The sequence below is a fragment of the Scaptodrosophila lebanonensis genome, unplaced genomic scaffold, assembly GCF_003285725.1.
Source record: "Scaptodrosophila lebanonensis strain 11010-0011.00,11010-0021.00 unplaced genomic scaffold, SlebRS2 tig00000122-arrow-arrow-pilon, whole genome shotgun sequence".
Lineage (NCBI taxonomy): Eukaryota > Metazoa > Arthropoda > Insecta > Diptera > Drosophilidae > Scaptodrosophila > Scaptodrosophila lebanonensis.
This window is the reverse complement of record NW_022060580.1, coordinates 484,265-509,659: the sequence shown is the minus strand read 5'-3', so window position 1 is coordinate 509,659 and position 25,395 is coordinate 484,265. Positions and strand designations below refer to the sequence as shown.

Here is a 25,395-nt window from a genome sequence, read left to right as displayed (position 1 = left end):
TATATGTATATTTTCGCTCCCATTTTAAATCCAATGATTTGGCCAAATCTTCCGTCATAAACTTAAATAGATAAAAGAATCGAGTAAGGCTCTGGCTAGTTTGAAAGATCCTGATTGATCCATAAATCAAACAGCTGCCGTAGCTAATATGACCTGGTCATGGACACAGTAGTTGCATGGTTAACAACCGAAGTTTGTGATGGCGATGCCGGCTGGGCATCTGCACACTTTTGTTGTATGACCATTTCTAAGGCAATTTATGCATACCTGAAACCGTTTCACAAAATTTAAGCGTTCGTCTCGAGCTATCGCTGCAAATTGGGTACATGAATGTATCTACCAGATGGCTGACTAGACTGAGTAACTGGTAGTGCGACTTTACTACCCTTTTTTGCATAATTGGCACCACTTTTTGACTAAGGCCAGAAGACGATTCTTCAGCGGACAAGTGCTGATAACGTCTATTGAGGGCAGCCTCGCCACCTTCCCAAGACGTAAGATGGCTGTAATCAAGGCCTCCCTCCCACTTTGAACGTGTAGTGGGGTCAACTTTGTTCATAACCAATTGTATGAGCATTACATAACGACAACAATGACTCGTAGCTGGCGCGAACATTATCAATTAATAAAGGCAACGATACAGCTGAAGGGCTTTGCAATTTGGTCAAATCAAAAAGTTTGGCAATGCTGTCGAATACGATAAGGTAACTATTATCGTGTACGCGCTTAGGCGCTGCAGGCGCTTTAGGATAATTATCCTCGGTTACCTGGTAGGCCTTTACGGTACCGAGCGCATCTTTTTCTAGGCATGGAAACAAGCGGTTAAGCTTTTCAATATTGGACAAAAATGGATCGTGGCCGACCAAGTTCTCAAATAGTGCAATGAAGTTTTTATAGTCGAAATAGTTTCCGCTAAATCTCGGTACCTTCATTGATGGAAGTTGCCAGCTATCATTGTGGATTTTTGGTTAAACTATCCATATGGAGTTTACCCCGTCGAGTTTGTTTTATTTTTTGATTTCTTCCCCACTTCCCCCCTATGGGGATTTTTCCGTAAAGCCGCTCGTGAAATCGCCTATTTCTCGAAGACTATAAGACCTAGAGTCATCAAATTTAAAGTCGAAGATTCCTTATGTGAATACACAGAAAATGTGTATTTTGGAATTCCCTTCCATCCTCTCCTTCCCCCGCAAACCGTGATTTTCTCTAACTCCCGTAATTCATGAAATTTCTAACTAAAATTTGGCAAATACCCTTACTTAGTGATTATGTGTATGCCAAGTGTCATTGTGGTAAGCCGATTTAACATGAAGTTATAGCCAGAAATATATTTGCTGCCCAAGCGCTGCCCGCAGCTGTTGTTGATGTTGGTGCTTTGGTTGACTGCAAACATGCTCACACAGACACGAATAGACGCGCATAGACATTCATACACTCAAATAGACGCAATTGTTTTGTAAATGTGGGTAGGTAGGTCCGGCAGCCAGAGCTTATGAAAAACCATGACTCACTTAGGCCGTGTTTATTTGGCCTTTTGTGGTACCGCGTGGACAAGTCCGCTTCCCATATCCCCGTGGTTGGCAGCATTTCTGCCATCCGGATGCCCGGATGAATTTAGAAATGTCTATCGGCTTTCTTTTTGCTAGCGCCGACAGAATTGGGAGGAGATGGCCTCCTAGAAAGCGTTGTCTGGTCCTACACAAGGCTGGGCAGTCGCATAAGAGGTGGGCAACTGTTTCCTCCTCTTCTTCGTCTCTACAACTTCAACAGAAGTCGTGTTGAAGTCCTAGTCTGGCGGCATGGAAGCCCACCAGCCAGTGCCCCGTGATGGCTCTGATTACAGCTGAGCATTGGCTTCTGCTCAGCTTACAGAGTTCTAAAGTCCGTTTCCTATCGCGGATGGGCCACGTTTGACGTGTGATGTTGTAGTGGTTTGTGTCATTGGTCCACATTTGATTTGCAATGAAATCGAAGTGGTTCCGAATGGACAGTTTACAGCTGGCCATCTGTATACCGATGCTCTCCTTGTCTGGGAGGAGGGGAACGGTGGTATCTTCTCTTGCCAGTTCGTCGGCTATGCAGTTTCCCTCTATGTCCCGATGGCCTGGGACCCAAATGAGGTAGACTGAGAACTGTGCTGCCATCGCGTGAAGAGATTTGCGACAGGTCTGCACTGACATCGAGTTCGATGTGATGTTGTCTAGGGATTTTATTGCCGCTTGGCTATCCGAATATATGCAGATTTCTCTGATGTCTGTGACTGAAATACACTGCAGTGATCCGGGAGCCTGAAGGCTTTTCTGATGCCGAGTTCTTCGCAGAAGACACCTCCGCGGGTTTCCAGCTTAGAACCGTCTGTATATATTTATATTAAATTTTCGGGGCCTGGAGGGCCAAAATTCCATTCATCTCTGGAGGGAATGATGGTGTGAAAGGGAGTGTCGAGGTACTCCTTTGGGGTACAATAGTCAGTGACTGAAGGGATTACGTCATTTCCTCCCTGGATTTTGGCGTGACCAACACATTCCTCTGACCATTGGTTGGTTTCTCCCATGCGAAGGGCCGCCAGCGTGGCGTTCATTTAGCCTATGAGATGTATTGGGAGTATTCCCAGAATCGCATCTAGTGCGTCGCTGATGGTGCGGAGTTCACCAGAGATCGTTAGTTCAGCTTGCCGTTGAACTTTATTTAGTCTCTGAATTTCTTGTCAGCGATGGCCACCATATAGAGATTCCATATAGAAGTATGGGCCTGATAATTGCAGTATATAGCCAATGGACAACGTAGGGGGCCATGCCCCATATCAGTCCAATGGATTTCCTACAGGTGTAGAGTGCGATTGTGGCTTTCCTCACTCTGTCTTCGATATTCAGGTTCCAGTCCAGCTTCCTATCTAGTATCAAGCCTAGATATTTGGCTGAATTGCTGAAGGATAATGGTACCACATTCAGTGATGGGGGGTGAAGAGTACCAGCTCTGTTTGGCTGGGGTTTACACTTAGGCCACTTGACGTCGCCCAAGTAGACAGTATGCTCAGTGCATCGGTCATGCGCTCGCACAGAGTTTGAGGGAATTTTCCCGAGAAGGAGATGGTCACATAATCTACATAAGCCACCGAGCGGCATCCCCCTATTCCATCCAAGGATCGTAGGAGTGTGTTGACTGCCACGTTCCATAGGAAGGGTGAGATAACACCGCCCTGAGGCGTTACGCTGCGTACATATCTGGATGATGTGGACAGTATGGATTTTATAGACCGCCTGGTCTGTAAGTGAGCTTTTAATGGCGTTGGTTTCCCAATGGGGCACAATTTTTGCAGCGCGGTTTCACATGCTGCACTGAACTTATTAATTAGGGTCGAAGTGAACTCGACTGAATCTGGACCCTGGGGAGGGTAGTCTGGTAGTAGCCTACTGATATGCTTTGAATATGAGGACCAATTTGTGCGTCTGGGATTCCTAGTCGCGATTGGTCTATCACTATTTAGAGATACCTCGAAATGAATGTATCTATAATACGAGAAAGAGTGTTCTGAGAGAACTCTCCACTTGGAAATGCGGTTATACAGTGCGTTTGATGCTAGAGTGAGATCGAAATGAATGTATCTATAATACGAGAAAGAGTGTTCTGAGAGAACTCTCCACTTGGAAATGCGGTTATACAGTGCGTTTGATGCTAGAGTGAGATCAAGAACCTGGCTTCGATTTCTTATCAGAAACGTTAAGCGTGGCTACCTCATAAGCCATGTAGGCGAAGCATATTCTTATAGGCTTTGGCTTAGCCTTTTATGCATACCGCTGAGTTGTCGCTAAAATTAGATACCAAGAAAATATTTATATTTTCGTCGTGGTCCCTTCCGGCTCCTCTACTTTGACCACACTCCAGTCGTCCGTCTTCATATGAGGGTTGCAGATCTGGAGAATTTTCAAAATCTCCTCTGGCTTTTCCGGCTTAGCCGATACCCTAACTCTGGCACGTGGTCTACTGGGTATGTCACACCAGTCCACTGCTACTAATTTTGCACCTGGGTACACTTCACCAAGCGCTATTATTGATTTCTTATACGCTTCGGCCGACCGCTTGTCGTGACAAGCAATGGCCGAGGTAAAATCGATAAAATTTTTTTTTTAATTTTCTTAATTTTTGTAATTTCTATAATTATATTAAACATATGTACAGAGTATTTCATAGTCAGGACACCCGACTTTAGCTTCCCTACTTGTTTTTTTTTTTTCAATCTTTATTAAAACTGTGCATGCATTTAATAATGTGACAATGTACAAATAATTGCAGTATATAAGCACAAGCCGACAATGAAAGTACACAAGGAAAGGAGTCCAGCGGCGAAGCCAGGAAAATGCAAAGTCCACCCGGTAGCGCCAAAATGTTCGGCTTAAGCCGGAAACTTTCCGGTATGGCAAAGGCGAAGGTCCAAAGCGAATTATTTTACTTCCAAATGAAGTAACAGCAACAGAGTTAGAATAACCAAACTTCGTATTCAGATGCTCCTAAGCCCGAGAAAGGACAAGTTTGTTTTTTTTTTTTTTTTGATGCAACCTACCAATACCCACCTAAAATTTGGTAAATTTTGTTGGTAATCAATTATAAAGAAAATTAGAGTCATATATGTAATCTCTGCACATGCTTTGCCCGTAGCTGTTGTGAAGCTTCGTGGCGATTTTCTGCTCATTTTAATATGTTTGACTGTCACTTTATACTCTGTTTATTAGTGTTTCAATGCCGATAAACACGAATAACGTTTGCAAATCTTTGGGGAAAGGCATCTACGTCTAGAGCCATCAAAACAAAACAAGAACGGAAAATGCGCGAAAGGGCATCCACATCTGATCCAAGAAACACCAACAGGGGGCAATGGACATCCTTTGCACAGACGTGTCGATGCAACGCAGCAGCGCCATCTAGCGGTACCGAGCGACGAGCCTGGGTGCCAAATGCAGTCGCGCAGGCAATGGCACCCCAAAGTAGGGAAACATCGCGACGGACGGATATCAAAAGGCCAAAGAAATCCGCAGACGCACGATATCCGGCCTATATAAGGCAAGCCGCAACACGCCATTCCTGTTTTTTGGGGCGACCGTTCAGACCAATGAGGCGGCGCCCTGTTTTTTGTGGTTATTTGAGTGCCGAGACCTACAATTAGAAAAAAAATGTGTTGAAAAGATAAGGACGTGTATCCACGAGAATATATGTAGAAATCAGAAGCAGTTCCAATCAAAAAGCCAAAGAAATCACAGTAAGCGGCAGCGCTAGCTACATCGTAGTAGCGGCCCCACCATCACCAACAGCAGCGTACGGAAGCCGACAGCGTGCCAAAGCCAGCAGCTTAGTAGCAACGGCAGCACCAGCAGCACCGTCATCAGCCACAGCAGAATCAGCCGCAGCGCAACAGCACGAGCAGCACAAAGCGCACCGGCGACACCATCGGCAGCCCGTACCAGCGTCGGCTAGGGCTGCATCATCAGCAGCACCGTCATTAGCCGCAGAAGCAGCAGCAGGGCAACAGCAACCAGGATAGCAGCAGGAGATAGAAAAGCCGGTGAGTCCGTTCCTTGGCCACGCGCCGTGCCTGTTGTTTGCGTTTGAGCTGCAACAATCAGGCAGATATCCCACGCGCCTGTCGTCCTGTTATTTTTATGTGAGCTGCATCTGGAAGGTCCCACGCGCCGCACCAAATCGTTGTCTGCAGAAAAAAAAAGAAGAAAAAAATAACATTTATATCTTTTAATTGAAATAAACACAAGAAGAGTGTGCACCAAGCTCTGTTTTGGTGCATCCATTTAATAAAAAAATATATACACATAGAAAGCACACTTAGATATTTAAGTAACAATTCAACAACTTCATAAAGATGTAAAGGAAGATTGACAATTGCAGTAGCGCGCAGTCATTTATATATTTTTTGTTTGAAATATTTATATTATTTTTATCGCACATATTTTCACATACACCTATATGCATATACATATATATATGTATATATTTATTTACCATATACATACATGTTGACGCACATAAAGTACCGCATTGGCCGTTGGCAAACATTCTTTGTTTCGCTGTTTACATTTTTTATTTCACACTCAATCGCATTAAAAAATATGTACATATGTATGTCTGTAGCCACGTAATTGAAAATTAATTCTTTTTTTATGGCCGCACTGTCCATAATGACACACTAAATCAGAATCAGTAGGGGCATGAGGCTCACCTGAGGCATGTCTTGGCAAATCTTGCCTTTGAATACAGGCGTGGGTACGCCTGGGATATCAACAGCTGCATCCCATATAATTGTCCGATGCCACCATTTCTGTCCGTCTGCAGATATGTAGGTCCTTTTTTTGTGACGTCCATATCCGTTTACTTTTTCCCGCATTACGTGATTTTATTTGATTTTAGTTATTTTGGGTTTGTTTACGTTTGAATTAATTTTTGTATATCGCGCGTCGAATTAATTGTAGTGATGGCGTTTTGTTTTTGCGACTCACGCGGGCATAGGGTTGGAACCACACACCCAAGGAGAAGTCCGATGAGCCAGCCGACGTTGCCCAAAGGGAAAAAGCGTCGTCGTAACAGTTTGAAATGTTTCCGTTTATATTGAAATTGAATGAGAAAAATACAAAATAACGGAAACTATTTTTATTGTTGTTCAACAAGGCGATCTGATATTATTAGTTCATTTTAAAATGCTTGCATGTCCAGATATTATTAGTTCATTTTAAAATGCTTGCATGTGCACGCCGGGCATTTTCGCTCAAATAAAAATGGGTGTATGGTTATATGTATGTACTAGCAGGTCTTGCCCGTCTTTGCTGGGCTAAGTAAAATGTGCTTAAAATTATAAGTTTAATTACTATGTGATATTCCTCTTTCGACGCTCTCTAATGTTTTTTAAAGAGTTCATTTTCCAAATAGCAAATATAGTTCAATAAGTACTATGTATGGTTATACGTACATACATACATAAGTACATATCTTCGTTACGCAACGGACGGGCTGCCAGACCTGACTTAACTGTGTGCTTCCTCAGCACGTTGTACGCACGGTCGAGTTATCCCCGAAAAGTCCGAAAAAGTTTGCAATGAAAGGATACTTGAGTCCAAATTTCATCTTCTACCGTTTGGGCTGTGCGTTGATCACCAATTAGTCAGCACAAACTGTTTTATATATAGAGATACCGCAACTTTTTAAGATGGACTATGTGCAAAAAAGGGGAATAATTATAATGGAATATCCTAATTTTAAATTCACATTTGAGTCTTTTCGTGCCATATTGAGTCAATACGGTCGCGCACAAACTCGGAATATGAAACACGGCACTCGTGTCAATGCCGTGCAGCGATGAGCCACGATCAAAAAGCACTGACAATTCTCATCTCAATTTGCTAGAGTAAAACTTTCGATAGTTGAAGCCACCGATACCATCAAAATATCGAAGTTTGAATGCAATAAGCAGAATATTTAAATAATAAAATCTAATTATTTATTGAGATCAATAAGAACAAATCATATACATACATACATCTGCCCGCAATGCGAAGCAGAATATGCGTAGCTCCGTTATTCGGTTTCTGCTTTACTATCGCTTACGCAGTCGTTGCCTAGCGACGGTAACTGTTAACTTTTGGCGTTTTGCCTTTGCAATTAACATTAAATGGTCACAACGAAAGAAGAAGAGCGAGCCAATGACTTGCAGTTGTTGTTGTTGTTTTGTATGTACATGCTACATACATATACAGGCATACACACATATGCATGTACATATGTATGTGTGCATGGGCACACATAGACACGAACTGTTGCTTGTTGCATGTATGTGTGAGTGTGTGTATGTGATGCCCCCAACTATTTGATATTTGATATATGGCAAGAAAAAAACATATTGCTATATTTTAATAGTTGAATGCCAATTTGATGATATAGTTATGTTGATTACATTACCCAAATTTGAAATCGATCGGACAAAACTTATAACACAAACTATTCATTTGAAAAAGTGAATAAATATTAAAACCCCAATAATAAAATTAAATGCGATATATCGAAAATATCGATACTTGTGTTGATATACATGTCGAATACAAATACATCGAAAAACATCGTTTGAGAGTTATTGATTATAATACTGTATTCGATTGTTCACTGTACACATACATACATACATACAAATGTATTTGTATGTGTACTGTAACTGTAAACTTTTGGCATTTTGCGTATGCAATTAACAGACGTAAATGATCAAAACGAAATAAGATTTGCGAGCCAATAACTTGTTGTTGTTGTTGTTTTAAAAATTTTGATTTGAAAACATAGAACACTATTTATTATAATTAAACAACGGATGGCCCACTGCATACATACAAACCTATATATGTATGTATATAGGAATTTATGAACGTACATACATATTTATTGATGCACATACATATGTACATACTATACATACAGACGTATGTACATATGTATGTACGTATGTAAACCATATGGTGCTGGTGTAATTCATAAAGCGAAATTCTTTCTAAGGGGAGCAATGTCCCCCCTGCCCAACCTGCGTACGCCCTTGTAGTCCGTTGTCCTAAAAACCCCTTATGCCAAATGTACTAAACAAAGAAAAAATAACAAAAATGTTTATGTTATAATGTTAACAATTTTTAATTAATTAACATTTCTTGCCCTGTCAGTGCAAGACGAATGTACTTTTATACATATGTATGTATGTATGTACATACATGTGTACAAATGAACATTCACACATTAGTGTCTCACATTTTGCTTTGGCTACTTCAACCGTTTGCATGCAACTACATGAACAGCTGCTTGTATGTATGTTTGTGTGTGTGTGTGTATATATACATAGTTGTCCCCAACTGTTTGATATTTTGTATTGTTTGTTCTGCCTGCATTTGTAAAATGCATATTTTAAAAATCGTTAAATGCAAAGTTTTAATTTTAGTTACGTAGATTATATTACCCAAATTTGAAATCGATCGGACAAAATTTATAACACAAACTTTTCATTTGAAATAGTGAATAAATATTAAAACCCCAATAATTCAAGCTCTAACACAAATTTAAAGTTGATCGATTCAGAAATGCAGAATTTTCAAACAAACTTTGGAGCTACTTTTCCCCCCTTTGGAGCTCGAATTTTCCAAAATCCCTTCTTAGTGCGCATCTACACCATGATAGGATAATTGAGTCCAAATTTCAGTTTCCTAGCTTTTACCGTTTGGGCTGTGGGGTGTTGATTGTGTTTCAATTTTTCCACGGAAACCCCCCCCCCCCCCTTTTTCATGCCCCAGGAAAAATGGTGAAAAACCAAGTATACAGTTTTTCTTGTATTCTTTTTGAGAGTATACAAACTAACTTGAAGTTAATTAATTGCAGCCCGTTTTCCCCCCTTTGGCGTTCGAATTTTCCAAAACCGCTTCTTAGTGCTCACTTTCACTATAAGAGGGATCTTGTGTCCAAATTTCAGCTTCCTAGCTCTTACCGTTTGGGCTGTGCGTTGATTGCCAATCAGTCAGTCAGTCAGTCAGGACAAACTGTTTTATATATATAGAGAAGTAAATATGGGTAAAACTATGTTAAATGTAGAGTGTAACTGTATACATAAATGTGACTAGTGTAGTCACTGTGACACAAAAAAATGAGGCAGTTACTTCGTCATGAGAGAAACTTACAATTTTGTCGTTTCTGTGACTCGAACTTTTAAATTTGATGGTAAATCACAGCTGATTTTAATATCGACCATCTCTAGTTCATTCGCACGTGCTCTTAATTAATCTTTGAATTTTTGAACCTTAAGCGTATATAAATGTTAAGAAAACATGCAAGGCAAAGGCGGGAATATCTACGCAAGAAGTCGGTTACTGAACGCCTTAAATCATCAGAGAAACTTAAAGAAAATCTCAATGGAATTATAAAGTTTAGTAGGCCTTCTAAAGGTTTAATGCCTAGGGCCATTCATTTGTATAATACACTCAAATATGATATTCAAGGTATGTGTTAAAGTTAAAGGGTTTTTATTATTACCTGTTTTTGTGGGCTAGGGGTACTCTCTTCCAAAACCAAACAATTTTGCAGAACGCTCACGCAGCGTATTGTGACATACATATGTATGTATGTATGTATGTACTTATGTACATATGTTCATATGTACATATTGTACATACTTATTCACATCATTATCTGTCACCGCCAATATGTAAGCTTGTGCTGAAAGTAATTTCTTAAGCTTTAAAACAAGTTATTGTTCATAGTTACATACATATGTATGTACATAAATATATGATTTCTAGGAGCTGCATAATATGTGCTCAAAGTTTGAATTTGTTGCCAGTGCAATATTTGCCTACGGAGTCGGCCAAGTTTTTTTATTTTTTACATCGGAAAGAAACATTTTACGATCAATTTCATTTAAAATGATTTTAATTTGTTAATTTGCTTTATTCTTGCATGTGTTTATACACCTATTTTTTAATTCCTATTCTTTGAGTCTAGGACTCCTCTGGCATTTATCAAATTAGTAGGCACTGATATGTTATAACAAGTAAAAAAGCTAAAGTCGGGTGTCCCGACTTTGAAATACTCTGTACATATGTTTACAATAATTATAGAAAATAAAAAAATATTTGATCGATTTTACCTCTCTCGGTATTCGAACTCACGTAAAGGGTGTATAATTGCACATTTACATAGCAATTGCGTCTGTGTGAGTGTATGTATGCCTATGCGCATCTATTCGTGTCTGTGTAAGCATTTTCGCAGTCAACCAAACAGCAACATCAACAACAACCGCGGGCAGCGCTTGAGCAGCGCTGCAGCAGCAAATATATTTATGGCTATAACTTCTTGTTAAATCGGTCTATCATAATGAAATTTGGCATACGGACACATAATAACCAACTGGGGGTATTTCCAAAATTTTAGTTCGAAATTCCAAGAATTACGGGAGTTACGATTTGCGGGGTAGAGGGGGGAGGGAGGGGAATTCCAAAATATACATTTTCTGCATATTCACATAAGGCATCTGGGACTAAAATTTGGTGTTCCTAGGTCTTATAGTCTCCGAGATATAGGCGATTATACGAATGGAAAATCGGGAAAACCCCCATAGGGGGGAAGTGGGGGGGAAAATCAAAAAAATAAAACAAACTCGTATAGAATACACACATAACGCATCTTTGTGCAAAATTTGGTGTCTCTATCTCTTATAGTCTCTGAGATCCAGGTGTTCATACGGACGGACAGACGGACAGTCGGACAGACGGACAGACAGACAGACAGGGCTAGATCGTCTCGTCATGCTGATCAAGAATATATATACTTTGTGGGGTCTGCCACGCCTCCTTCTGCCTGTTACATTTTTCAGCTCCCGCAAACCTAATATACTCTTGTACATTTCATGTACAGAGTATAAAAATTTGACCATGAAACAAAATTTTAGGAATGGTGGAAGTAATCTTTTCACAATACGAGTATTTAAAGCCTGTACCCAAAGGATGAAAGGCTATACTAGTTTTGTGCTAATGTATGTAACGGCCTTTTGCCTTTTGGCAGACCCCACAAAGTATATACATATGTAATTCTTGATCAGGGTGACAAGTCGAGTCAATATAGCCATGTCCGTCTGTATGAGCGCAAGGATCTGAGAAAGTACAAGAGCTAGAATGACCAAACTTGGTATTAGGGTTCCTCTGAGCCCTAGACAGGTCAAGTTTGTTTTTATAGCCTGTACCCAAAAGGGTGAAAGGCTATACTAGTTTTGTGCGAATGTATGTAACACACAGAAGGAGGCGTGGCAGACCCCACAAAGTATAAATATTCTTGATCAGGGTGGCAAGCCGAGTAGATATAGCCATGTCCGTCCGTCCGTCTGTATGAGCGCAAGGATCTCAGAAGATACAAGAGCTAGAATAACCAAACTTGGTATCCAGATTCCCATAAGCCCTGGCCATTTTTTTTTTTTTATTCTGATACACCCCCCCACTCCCTCGCAATTCGTGTTTTTTCCATAACTCCCGTAGTTCTTAGAATTTCGTATTCGTAAATTTGGTAACTTCATCCCGTTAGTGATTACGTGTCTGTATGCCAAGTTTCATCATGATAGACCGATTTAACAAGAAGTTATAGCCATAAATATATTTGCTGCTGCAGCGCTGCTCAAGCGCTGCCCGCGGCTGTTGTTGATGCTGGTGCTTTGGTTGACTGCACACATGTTTACACAGACACGAATAGATGCGCATAGGCATACACTCACACAGACGCAATTGCTATGTAAATGTGCAATTATAAACCCATTACGTAAGTTCAAATACCGAGAGAGGTAAAATCGATAAAAAAAATTTTTTTTTTTTTCTTAATGTTTTTTATTTTCTATAATTATTGTAAACATATGTACAGAGTATTTCAAAGTCGGGACACCCGACTTTAGCTTTTTTACTTGTTTTTTTATTCTAATTCACCCCTCAAAAAAGGAAAATTAAACAAATATATATATAATAAAAAATTAAATTATTAACAAAATTAAATTATTAAAAAAAATTGAATTAATTAATAAAATTAATAAAGAACATTTACTTAATACATACATACTTGTAAAAGACATGGTTATGTGCAGTTTTAACAGAATACATTTACATCATCGTGTCTATGCGTGTATTTATGCATCACAAAGTTGAACCAAAGCAGCAACAACAAAACAAGTAAAAAAGCTAAAGTCGGGTGTCCCGACTTTGAAATACTCTGTACATATGTTTACAATAATTATAGAAAATAAAAAAAATTAAGAAAATAAAAAAAAAAATTTGATCGATTTTACCTCTCTCGGTATTCGAACTCACGTAAAGGGTGTATAATTGCACATTTACATAGCAATTGCGTCTGTGTGAGTGTATGTATGCCTATGCGCATCAATTCGTGTCTGTGTAAGCATTTTCGCAGTCAACCAAACAGCAACATCAACAACAGCCGCGGGCAGCGCTTGAGCAGCGCTGCAGCCGCGCTGCATCAGCAAATATATTTATGGCTATAACTTCTTGTTAAATCGGTCTATCATAATGAAATTTGGCATACGGACACATAATAACTAACTGGGGGTATTTCCAAAATTTTAGTTCGAAATTCCAAGAATTACGGGAGTTACGATTTGCGGGGTAGAGGGGGGAGGGAGGGGAATTCCAAAATATACATTTTCTGCGTATTCACATAAGGCATCTGGGACTAAAATTTGGTGTTCCTAGGTCTTATAGTCTCCGAGATATAGGCGATTATACAAATGGAAAATCGGGAAAACCCCCATAGGGGGGAAGTGGGGGGGAAAATCAAAAAAATAAAACAAACTCGTATAGAATACACACATAACGCATCTTCATGCAAAATTTGGTGTCTCTATCTCTTATAGTCTCTGAGATCCAGGTGTTCATACGGACGGACAGACGGACAGACGGACAGACGGACAGACAGACAGACAGGGCTAGATCGACTCGTCTCGTCATGCTGATCAAGAATATATATACTTTGTGGGGTCTGCCACGCCTCCTTCTGCCTGTTACATTTTTCAGCTCCCGCAAACCTAATATACTCTTGTACATTTCATGTACAGAGTATAAACAGCTGCGGGCAGAACTCCAGACAGCGCTTGGGCAGCGATTTTATTTATGGCTATAACTTTCTTCAGAATTTACCTATCATGACCCCCCTCTCCCACCCGACTTTTGCTTTTTTACTTGTTTGTCAGTAATATTGCGAGCGTGTGAGGAATAATGTTCGTTATTATTGGTGTTGTTTATTGCGTCTATTGCAGAGAGTGAGTCGGTGCATATGCAAAATTTGCCTCTTCTATTGTTCAGAGTTTCTACTATTGCAATGAGTTCTGCAGAAAATACAGAGGAGTAGTGGGGCAGGAGGGATTTAATTGTTTTGGTTTCATTTGTGATAACGAAGGTGGTGTTATTTTGGGATCCGTCTGTATAGATATATGTGTATTTGTTTTTGTCTTTAGTTTTTATTTTAATAAATTCAGCTCGGTATATTTGTGGGTTTGTGTGTTTTTTTTTTATTAAAGCTTCTCAGTGTTGAGTCGGTAGTTATTTGGCTTATGTTCCATAGAGGGGTAGTTTGATGAATTAGTCTTGTGTGTTGAAAAGGTAGGTTGTGGTCTTTGCTTTGTTTGATTATGTGATATATTGTTCAGTTATATTGTATACGTCTAGGTGGTCGATATGTTTTGAGTATTTGTTGGTGGGGAGTGGGGAATCTTTTGCTGCAATCAGGGATTTTATGAGTTTGGCTGTTAGGAGTTCACGTCTGTCTTCTAATGTGGAAATTCTTGCTTCATACAAGTATTGTATGTTTTGAGTGGGCGTGGTTTTGAATGCTCCAAGAGCGATTCTAAATCCTGTGTTGAGTGAAGTTTTTATGGGTCGTAAGGTTGTTTTTGACAGTGCCCATAAATGGTTAATCTGTTTTTAAGGTAAGTATTGCTTTTGTGACGTTTATTAGTGTGGGAGTGTTGCAGTTGAATTTTGAATATGCCAGACATTTTATTATATTATTTTTTTTTTGAGCACACTGAACAGTGTCTATTCTGTGTTTGTTGTTAAAGTGAACGCCTAGAATTTTTACTGATGAGACATTCTGGATTTGTATGCTTCCTGTTGTTAGGGTACATTCACAGTTGTGTTTTCTGCAGACGTGCATGTGTCTGCACATGGTGGTGGAGAGCATGGCGCCTGAATAATCGGCCCAATCTAGTATGGTTCTGAGAATTGGGTCATTGATGTTTTTTTCTATTTTTTAGTTCTATTATTATGTTAAAATCATCTGCGTAGGCGCTTAGATTAATATTTGGGTGTAGGGTGATCATTGTGGTGAGTTTGTTATAGGCTATTATGAATAGGACTACTGAGAGTGGTGAATCCTGGGGGATGCCGTTATGGAGTGGGTGGAAAGGGGAGAGGGTGTTGTTTATTCGCACTAATTTTTCTGTTTGTCATGAAATTTTGTATGTAGTTTAGTATTTTTGGTCCCGTTTTCCATTCCGTGAGTTGGTCTAGTAGTGAGTGTAGTCCGATTCTGTCGAAGGCTTTTGCAAAGTTTAAGGATATTATAGATGTATGGTTTCTTCTGGAGATGGATCTTGCTAGTAGGTGGTCTATTAACAGTAGACTATCTATGGCCGATTTCCCCTTCTTGAAACCAGTTTGACTGTTATGGATAAGTTTATCGTTAGAAACAAACCACCAATCTCTTTGCTAATATTTTTCAAGTACTTTTCATAGGCATGATATTGGTCGGTAGGAGTTTAGTATAGTTTTGTCTGCGTTGGGTTTTGTGATTGGAATTATAATACTGTTTTTGAAAGCTTGGGGGATGTAATTGTTTAGTATGGAGTTTAAGAGGTTAATTATTCGGCATTTTGTTTTCCTGTCTAAATTTTTATAGCCTGTACCCAAAGGGTGAAAGGCTATATTAGTTTTGTGCGAATGTATGTAACAGGCAAAAGGAAGTGTGGCAGACCCCACAAAGTATATATACTCTGGATCACGGTGACAATATCCGTCTGTATGAGCGCAAGAATCTCGGAAGGTACAAGGTATCCAGGTTCCCCGGAGCCCTAGGCAGGTCAAATTTGTTTTTTTTTTTATTCTGATACATCCCCCACTCCCCCGCAATTCGTGTTTTTTCTTATAACTTCCGTAATTCTTGGATTTTCGAAACCAACCAAATTTTGGTAGTTACATCCAGTTAGTGCTTATGTGTCCGTGTGCCAAGTTTCATCATGATAGGTCAATTCTGAAGAAAGTTATAGCCATAAGTAAAACCGCTGCTCATGCGCTGCCTGCAGCTCTTCCGGCAGCGCTGCCCGCAGCTGTTGTTGTTGTTGCTGCTTTGGTTCAACTTTGTGCTGAATACATACACGCAGAGACACGATTCTGATGTAAATGTATGCTGTTGAAACTGTATATGAACATGTCTCCACTTTTCTATATACAAGGTGTTTTCCAAATTAAACAGGTAAAACAAGTAAAAAAGCTAAAGTCGGGTGTCCCGACTTTGAAATACTCTGTACATATGTTTACAATAATTATAGAAAATAAAAAATAAAAAAAAATTGGATCGATTTTACCTCTCTCGGTATTCGAACTCACGTAAAGGGTGTATAATTGCACATTTACATAGCAATTGCGTCTGTGTGAGTGTATGTATGCCTATGCGTATCAATTCCTGTCTGTGTAAGCATTTTCGCAGTCAACCAAACAGCAACATCAACAACAGCCGCGGGCAGCGCTTGAGCAGCGCTGCAGCAGCAAATATATTTATGGCTATAACTTCTTGGTAAATCGGTCTATCATAGTGAAACTTGGCATACGGACACATAATTACTAACTGGGGGTATTTGCAAAATTTTAGTTCGAAATTCCAAGAATTACGGGAGTTAGAGAAAATCGCATTTGCGGTGGAGAGGGGGGAGGGAGGGAAATTCCAAAATATACATTTTCTGCGTATTCACACAAGGTATCTTGGACTAAAATTTGGTGTGCCTAGGTCTTATAGTCTCCGAGATATAGGCGATTATACGAATGGAAAATCGGGAAAACCCCCATAGGGGGGAAGTGGGGGGGAAAATCAAAAAAATAAAACAAACTCGTATAGAATACACACATAACGCATCTTTGTGGAAAATTTGGTGTCTCTATCTCTTATAGTCTCTGAGATCCAGGTGTTCATACGGACGGACAGACGGACAGACAGATCGACTCGTCTTGTCACGCTGATCAATAATATATATACTTTGTGGGGTCTGCCACGCCTCCTTCTGCCTGTTACATTTTTCAGCTCCCGCAAACCTAATATACTCTTGTACATTTCATGTACAAGAACAAAGAAACAGAACAAATTGTTTTTTCGGCAAAATCAATTTATTTTATTCAAAATAGTCTCCTTCTGCTTCTGTATGTATGTATACATTGCTCGATTGTCCAATGTATACATACATACATACGAATGTACATACATGCTATATATGTACGTACACAGGCATACATACATACATATGTATGTACATATGCATGCATGTTTCTCTTTGCTTTTTCAACCGTACGTAGAGAACCGCACACATAGACACGAACTGTTGCTTGTTCTGTGTGTGAGTGTGTGTATATGATGTCCCCAACTATTTGATATTTGCGTTCTTTGTAATTTGTTTTTGCTGCATAAAGTTACTAATGAAAACCCTAATGCCAAATGTACTAAACAAAGAAAAAATTACTTTTAAAAATGTTAAATAATTTTTAATTAATTAGCATTTCTTGCTGTCAGTGCAAGACGAATGAACATACATACATACATAGATTTGTACATATGTATGTGTGTACATTCGCACATTAGTGTCTCACATTTTGCTTTGGCTATTTCAATCGTTTGCACGCAACTACACGAACAGCTGCTTGTATGTGTGTGTGTGTGTGTGTATCAGAGAACTGCAACAATTCGACCATCCTTGCTGAAAATTCAATCAAATCAGATCTTTGCTTGACTACAAACGAGCTCGAACGAGTTGAGTACTCTCAGCATTTTTCTTATGATCGAACTTGCATGAGCAATCTTTCTATTTTTACGAACAAGCACTGGCCTTGATTGGTTTGCTTTCAAACAGTTCAGGCTCGGTCACTTCGTTTAAGATGACTGGGTCCTGATCGAAGCAAACCAGACTTTGCAGAATGAGCGTTTGATCGAACGAGTATAGTGCCGTTATTGGTCGAGTATTGTTTGGGTATTGCGCGAGCTATACTCGGGTATTACTCGAGTATTGCGCAGGTTTTACCCGAGTATGACCATATGAAATATGCATGTATGTACATATTTACATATGTATTTGTGCGTGCATGTGTTGTTTGCAATTATGCGCAAACATGTGTATATGTATGTAGGTATTTTAAATAAAGAGGTACAGAATGAAAAGAAAACATATGTATACATATATTTATTTTTATATTATGATATTTAGCATGATTTTATTTCTTAAAAAAGGAACTCAAATATCTTAAAAAAAAGGAAAATAATATAAATTAAAACGGCATAACTTTTTTTAATTTAAATAAAAAGGAAGCTATTTCTTTTCGTTAATAGTTTTGTTGGCTTCTTTAATTTATATGCATTTACAAACTTGTATACGATGTTACTATTTAACTAATAGCCGAAAAAACAATAGAAAATGCGAGTGCACGTGCACGTGCACCTGCCAATATCATTGGTCATTTCGGTCATGCGGGCATGATTGTAAATACGACGTTCGATCATTTCTTGTACGCAGGCAAAAAGTTTCGGTCACCGCCGCTCATTCTGAGTATTTGCAGTTGTGAGTCGAACTGACTGGTTGGTTCGTTCACAACCGGTCATTGCTTGCATTCATGCAAGAAGTTTCGGGCACAACCGCTCACTTCTGAGTTTTTGCAGTTTTGATTCGAACTGAGTGTTCGTTGAGGGCTCGTTCGCAACCAGTCATTGCTTGTTACTATATCCAAATGAAATAATCATACCGAGTATGGGTAAATACTCGAGTATGACCGAAAATGTAGTACTCGTTGCAGTTCTCTGGTGTGTATGTATACTTAGTTGTCCCCAACTGTTTAATATTTTGTATTGTTTGTTCTGCCTGCATTTGTAAAATGCATATTTTGAAAATCCTTGAACGCAAAGTTGTAGATTTAGTTACGTAGATTACAGTCCCCAAATTTGAAATCGATCGGAAAAAATTTATAACACAAACTTTTCATTTGAAAAGGTGAATAAATATTAAAACCCCAAAAATTCAAGCTCCACCACAAATTTCGAAAATCCGAGTATGCAGTTTTGCTTAAAGTTGATTGGGGGAAAACTGAAGATTTTTCAAACAAACTTCGTTTTCCCCCCTTTGGAGCTTGAATTTTCCAAAATCCCTTCTTAGTGGGCACCTTCACTATAATAGGATCCTTGAGCCCAAATTTCAGCTTCATAGCTCTTGTGGGCTGTTGACGCGGTTTCCTTTTGTGCCCCATTTTTTGTACAGGAAAACTCCCATTTTTCTTGGAATTTTTCTGAGAGTATACCAACTAAGTTTGAAGTTAATCAGATGCAAATTGTAGATTTTTCATACAAACGTTGGAGCCTGTTTTCCTCTTCTTTGGAGCTCGAATTTTCCAAAATCTCAGTGGGCACCTACACTATGAAAGGATATCTGAGTCCAAATTTCAGCTTCCTAGCCTTTACCGTTTAGGCTGTACGTTGATCACCAATCAGTCAGTCAGGACAAACAGTCTAGAAAAAGAGCTACAGAATCAGAAAAAGAAAAGACACTAATCGAATTTACATCAGCCCTAAGTACATTAAAAGGAAATACACCTGAACTAGACAGAGTAAACTATTCCATGATAAACAAGAAAGGAACGCTAAAGTCGAGCGAGCTCAACTCTTAAATACCCTGTACCTCCCACCAAAAAGGAAAAAACGAAAAAAAATTAAAGTAATTTTAAATTTATATTAAATAAATTATTTAATTAAATTAAATACAAATTATTCAATACATATATAGAAAAGTGGAGACATGTTCATGTACAGTTTCAACAGCATACATTTACATCAGAATCTTGTCTCTGCGTGTTTATATGCGTGTAGGTATGCAGCACAAAGTTGAACCAAAGCAGCAACAACAACAGTTGCGGGCAGAGCTGCAGGCAGCGCATGGGCAGCGAGTTTATTTATGGCTATAACTTTCTTCAGAATTGACCTATCATGATGAAACTTGGCACGGACGGAATTAAAAAAAAAAATTTTGATCGTTTTTACCTCTTTTGGTATTTGAACTCACGTAAAGGGTGTATAATTGCACATATACAAGGGGGGAGGGAGGGAAATTCCAAAATACACATTTTCTGCGTATTCACATAAGGCACCTGGGACTAAAATTTAGTGTCCCTAGAGTGTCCGAGATATAGGCGATTATACGAATGAAAAATCGGGAAAACCCGCATAGGGGGGAAGTGGGGGGGGGGGGGAAATCAAAATAATAAAACAAACTTGCACAGCGTACACACATAAGGCATCTTTGTGCAAAGTTTTGTGTCTCTACCTCTTATAGTCTCTGAGATCCAGGTGTTCATACGGACAGACAGACAGGGCTAGATCGACTCGTCTCCTCATGCTGATCAAGAATATACTTGTATATACTTTGTGGGGTCTGCCACGCCTCCTTCTGCCTGTTACATTTTTATCTACCGCAAACCTAAAATACTCTTGTACATTTTATGTACAGAGTATAAAAACACGAATTGCGGGGGAGTGGGAGGGTGTATCAGAATAAAAAAAAAACAAACTTGACCTGTCTAGGGCTCAGGGGAACCTGGATACCAAGTTTGATCATTCTAGCTCTTGTACCTTCTGAGATCCTTGCGCTCATACAGGCGGACATGGCTATATCGACTCGGCTTGTCACCGATAATATATATACTTTGTGGGGTCTGCCACGCCTCCTTCTGTTTGTTACATTTTCAGCTCCCGCAAACCCACAAAGTATATATATTCTTGATCAGCATGACGAGACGAGACGATCTAGCCCTGTCTATCTGTCCGTCTGTCCGTATGAACACCTGGATCTCAGAGACTATAAGAGGTAGAGACACCAAACTTTGCACAAAGATGCGTTATATGTGTACGCTGTGCAAGTTTGTTTTATTTTTTGGTTTCCCCCCCCCCCCCCCCCCCCCACCTCCCCCCCTATGGGGGTTTTCCCGATTTTCAATTCGTATAATCGCCTATATCTCGGAGACTATAAGACCTAGGAACACCACATTTTAGTCCAAGATGCCTTATGTGAATACGCAGAAAATATGTATTTTGGAATTTCCCTCCCTCCCCCCTCTCCCATGCAAATTTTCTCTCACTCCCGTAATTCTTAGAATTTCGAATTTTGCAAATACCCCCAGTTAGTAATTATGTATCCGTATGCCAAGTTTCACTATGATAGACCGATTTGACAAGAAGTTATAGCCATAAATATATTTCCTGCTGCAGTGCTGCTCAAGCGCTGCTCCAGCACTGCCCGCGGCTGTTGTTGATGCTGGTGCTTTGGTTAACTGAGAACTTGCTTACACAGACACGAATAGACGCGCATAAACAGACATACACTGACATAGACGCAATTGCACGAGACATACACAGACACACACAAACACACACATACACGCATAATTATTCTACACATATGTACAGAGTATTTCAAAGTCGGGATACCCGACTTTAGATTCTCTACTTGTTTTCTTTTAATGCTTTTGTAGAAACTGCAATTTGTATAACTTACTTTTTACATTTTATTTCATTAAGCTGTAAAACTCACCACAAAAGTTTTAATCTTACTATGTGCGCGCCTTAAGAAGTATAGCTTTACTCACCTCAACAACAATTTATGTATGTACTGGTGGTGAAGAAAATAGAACTTCCTTCTTTCTACACGTATCTCATGTGTGGTGATACATACTATACACGAAAATACGCATCAATCGACAAAATAAAACAATCGATTTATGTATTTATTTATGTTCATGTAAGAAAAGAGTTTTTCATCGTGAGAAAAGGTAGCAGATTTCTAATCGTGTTAGACCGAGACCGTAGTAAAAGGATTCGCGTAAAGCGAGGGCTAGGTGTATATAAATAACGTTATGTTCATATCTTATAACTGATCAAAATTATATCATTTTTTTAGGTACAAGCAGCAAAGCAGTTCCTGATGAATATGAGTTCGCTGGATGTGAAGATCCAAAAATTATGATAACAACTTCTCATGACCCATCATCACGATTAAAAATATTTGTAAAAGAACTGCGGCTAATATTCCCTAACGCTCAACAAATGAATCGAGGCAATTACCAAATAAACTCTATTATGCACGCTTGCCGAGCCAATAATGTGACTGACTTTATAATTGTGCATGAACATCGTGGAACACCCGATAGTCTTGTTATTTGCCATCTGCCATATGGACCTACTGCATTTTTCAATATTTCTGATGTCGTAATGCGGCACGATATTCCTGACATTGGTCCAATGACTGAGCAGAAACCACACTTAATATTTCACAACTTTAAGAGCGACATTGGCGTGAGGACGATGAAAATATTAAAATATTTGTTTCCTGTTCCTAAGGAAAAATCGCAAAGAGTAATATCTTTTATAAATAATGACGACCAAATCCTATTTAGACACCATCGATTTGAAAACATCAAAGGAGATTTGGATTTAAAGGAAATTGGGCCAAGGTTTCAATTAAAATTGTATCAAATTAAATTAGGGTCATTGGATAATATAAGAGCAGCTAACACCGAATGGGCTTACCGACCATATTTAAATACGTCATCAAAGCGGCATTTTATTTCTGCTGACAATGGAATATTAAAATCTTAAAATTCTCCCCCATTTTGGAAGATTAAATAAAATTTAATATTTTATTTCTCGTATCTGTTTATTTTGGGTTTAAAATAAAACAAGCAGCAACAGCTGCGGGCAGCGCATGAGCAGCGATTTTATTTATGGCTATAACTTTCTTCAGAATTGACCTATCATGATGAAACTACCAAAATTGATTTCAAAAATCCAAGAATTACGGAAGATATAAAAAAACACGGATTGCGGGGGAGTGGGGGGATGTATCAAAATAAAAAAAAAACAAATTTGACCTGCCTAGGGCTCAGGGGAACCTGGTTACCAAGTTTGGTCATTCTAGCTCCTGTACCTTCTGAGATCCTTGCGCTCATACAGACGGACATGGCTATATCGACTCGACTTGTCACCCTGATCAAGAATATATATACTTTGTGGGGTCTGCCACGCCTCCTTCTCCCTGTTACATACATTCGCACAAAACTAGTATAGCCTTTCACCCTTTGGTACAGGCTATAATTAAGAGAATTTAAAACAAGTAAAAAAGCTAAAGTCGGGTGTCCCGACTTTGAAATACTCTGTACATATGTTTAGAATAAATATAGAAATTAAAAAAAATTAAGAAAATAAACAAAAAAAATTTGATCGATTTTACCTCTCTCGGTATTCGAACTCACGTAAAGGGTGTATAATTGAACATTTACATAGCAATTGCGTCTGTGTCAGTGTATGTATGCTTATGCGCATCTATTCGTGTCTGTGTAAGCATTTTCGCAGTCAACCAAACAGCAACATCAACAACAGCCGCGGGCAGCGCTTGAGCAGCGCTGCATCAGCAAATATATTTATGGCTATAACTTCTTGTTAAATCGGTCTATCATAATGAAATTTGGCATACGGACACATAATAACCAACTGGGGGTATTTCCAAAATTTTAGTTCGAAATTCCAAGAATTACGGGAGTTACGATTTGCGGGGTAGAGGGGGGAGGGAGGGGAATTCCAAAATAAACATTTTCTGCGTATTCACATAAGGCATCTGGGACTAAAATTTGGTGTTCCTAGGTCTTATAGTCTCCGAGATATAGGCGATTATACGAATGGAAAATCGGGAAAACCCCCATAGGGGGGAAGTGGGGGGGAAAATCAAAAAAATAAAACAAACTCGTATAGAATACACACATAACGCATCTTTGTGGAAAATTTGGTGTCTCTATCTCTTATAGTCTCTGAGATCCAGGTGTTCATACGGACGGACAGACAGACAGGGCTAGATCGACTCGTCTCGTCATGCTGATCAAGAATATATATACTTTGTGGGGTCTGCCACGCCTCCTTCTGCCTGTTACATTTTTCAGCTCCCGCAAACCTAATATACTCTTGTACATTGTACAAAAAAGGTGGATAATTGCACATTTACATAGAAATCGCATCTGTGTAAGTATATGCATGTCTATGCGTGTCAATTCGTGTCTATGTGAGCATGTTTGCAGTCAATCAAACAGAAACATAAGCAGCAGCGGTTGGGCAGCAATTATATTTATGGCTATAACTTTCTGTTAAATCGGTCTATCATAATGAAACTTGGCACACGGACATAATCACTAATTGAATGCATTTCCTGAATTTGATTCAAAAATTCTAAGAATTACGGGAGGTATGGAAAATTACGATTTGCGGTTGAGAGGGGGGGATGGAGGCGAATAAAATAAAAAAAACTCGTCCTTTTTCGGACCTAGGAGAATCTGGATACCAACTTTGGTTATTCTAGCTTTTATAGTTTCTGAGATCCTTGCGTTCATCCAGACGGACGGACATGTCTAGGTCATGCTGATTCAGAATATATATACTTTATGGGGTCGGAGATGCTTCTTCTGTATGTTACATACTTTGCACAAACCTAATATACCCTTTTTACCCTACGGGTACAGGGTATAACAAGAGAGAACGCTACACCCGACAGTGTAATACCCTGTACCCAGGTAAACTTCCGTCACTGAGTTATATGCGCCCAAAGCAGCAGCAAAAAGAGGAAGAAGAAGAAGAGCGAACTTGTTGCTGCAGTTTGGAGGGGTTGTACTGGCGAGAATTTGTTTCGCTTCTTAGAATTGACCGAATTGAATAACATTTTAAACAACAGTAGATAATTATATATAAATTATGTGTGCAAGGTTTGGTTTAGGTAGCATTTGAAATGTGGACGCTATTGACGAAATTCTGTAGCGAGGGAAGGGGGGGAAAAAAATAAATAAACTCGTCCTTTCTCGGACCTAGGAGAATCTGTGTGCCAACTTTGGTTATTCTAGCTTTTATAGTTTCTGAGATCCTTGCGTTCATTCAGACAGGCGGACATGTCCGCCCTTTTTACCCTACGGGTACAGGGTATAAAAATGTTTGGCAGACCATTTCACTAAATTGTATAAAGAAATTATATGTCTCCTTACCGAACAGGGTGTACGAGGACATAGTAAACCGTGGTGGCGCAACAATTTATTAGTTATTTTTAATTAAGTTAAGAAAATGCAGTAATTCCCATACAAATTTGATTTAGGGGTCTTTAGTGCCCTTTTTCGTTGTTATGCGATATTTACATGTGCTAATCAAATGTCGCAAAAATAAAAGTGAATTTATGGTATTAAATTTAAAACTCAGTAAAAATATTATTTATAAAGCTAATACGAGAACTATTAATTTTCCTGGCGTATAATTTAATATATTTTTATTAGCTAAAGAGTTAATTTGAAGAACTTTATACGATTGGCTGATATTAAGGTTCATGCATTGGATATACATATATGACTGCGCTGCGCACTCTACGCTCTATCTCAAAAACGGTTATGAAAATTTGTTACACAAGTTTTAGAGAATTTTACACTCTACAACTTTGTGATAGGTGCAAATCTCATCCAAGGCAAACGAAGCGAGATATACGAGAAAACACGATTTCCATGACCTTTGACCTTG

General features: G+C 39.1%; 1 protein-coding gene across 1 annotated transcript; it reads left to right on the top strand.

Moving 5' to 3' along the window:
* The first annotated feature begins 9,770 nt into the window (after window positions 1-9,770).
* LOC115628656 (U3 small nucleolar ribonucleoprotein protein IMP4) lies at window positions 9,771-22,508 on the top strand. The gene is made up of 2 exons (XM_030524825.1): window positions 9,771-10,016; window positions 21,758-22,508. The coding sequence occupies exons 1-2, from the start codon at window positions 9,833-9,835 to the stop codon at window positions 22,453-22,455; spliced, it is 882 nt and encodes a 293-aa protein (XP_030380685.1). The 5' UTR covers window positions 9,771-9,832; the 3' UTR covers window positions 22,456-22,508.
* Window positions 22,509-25,395: the final 2,887 nt, after the last annotated feature.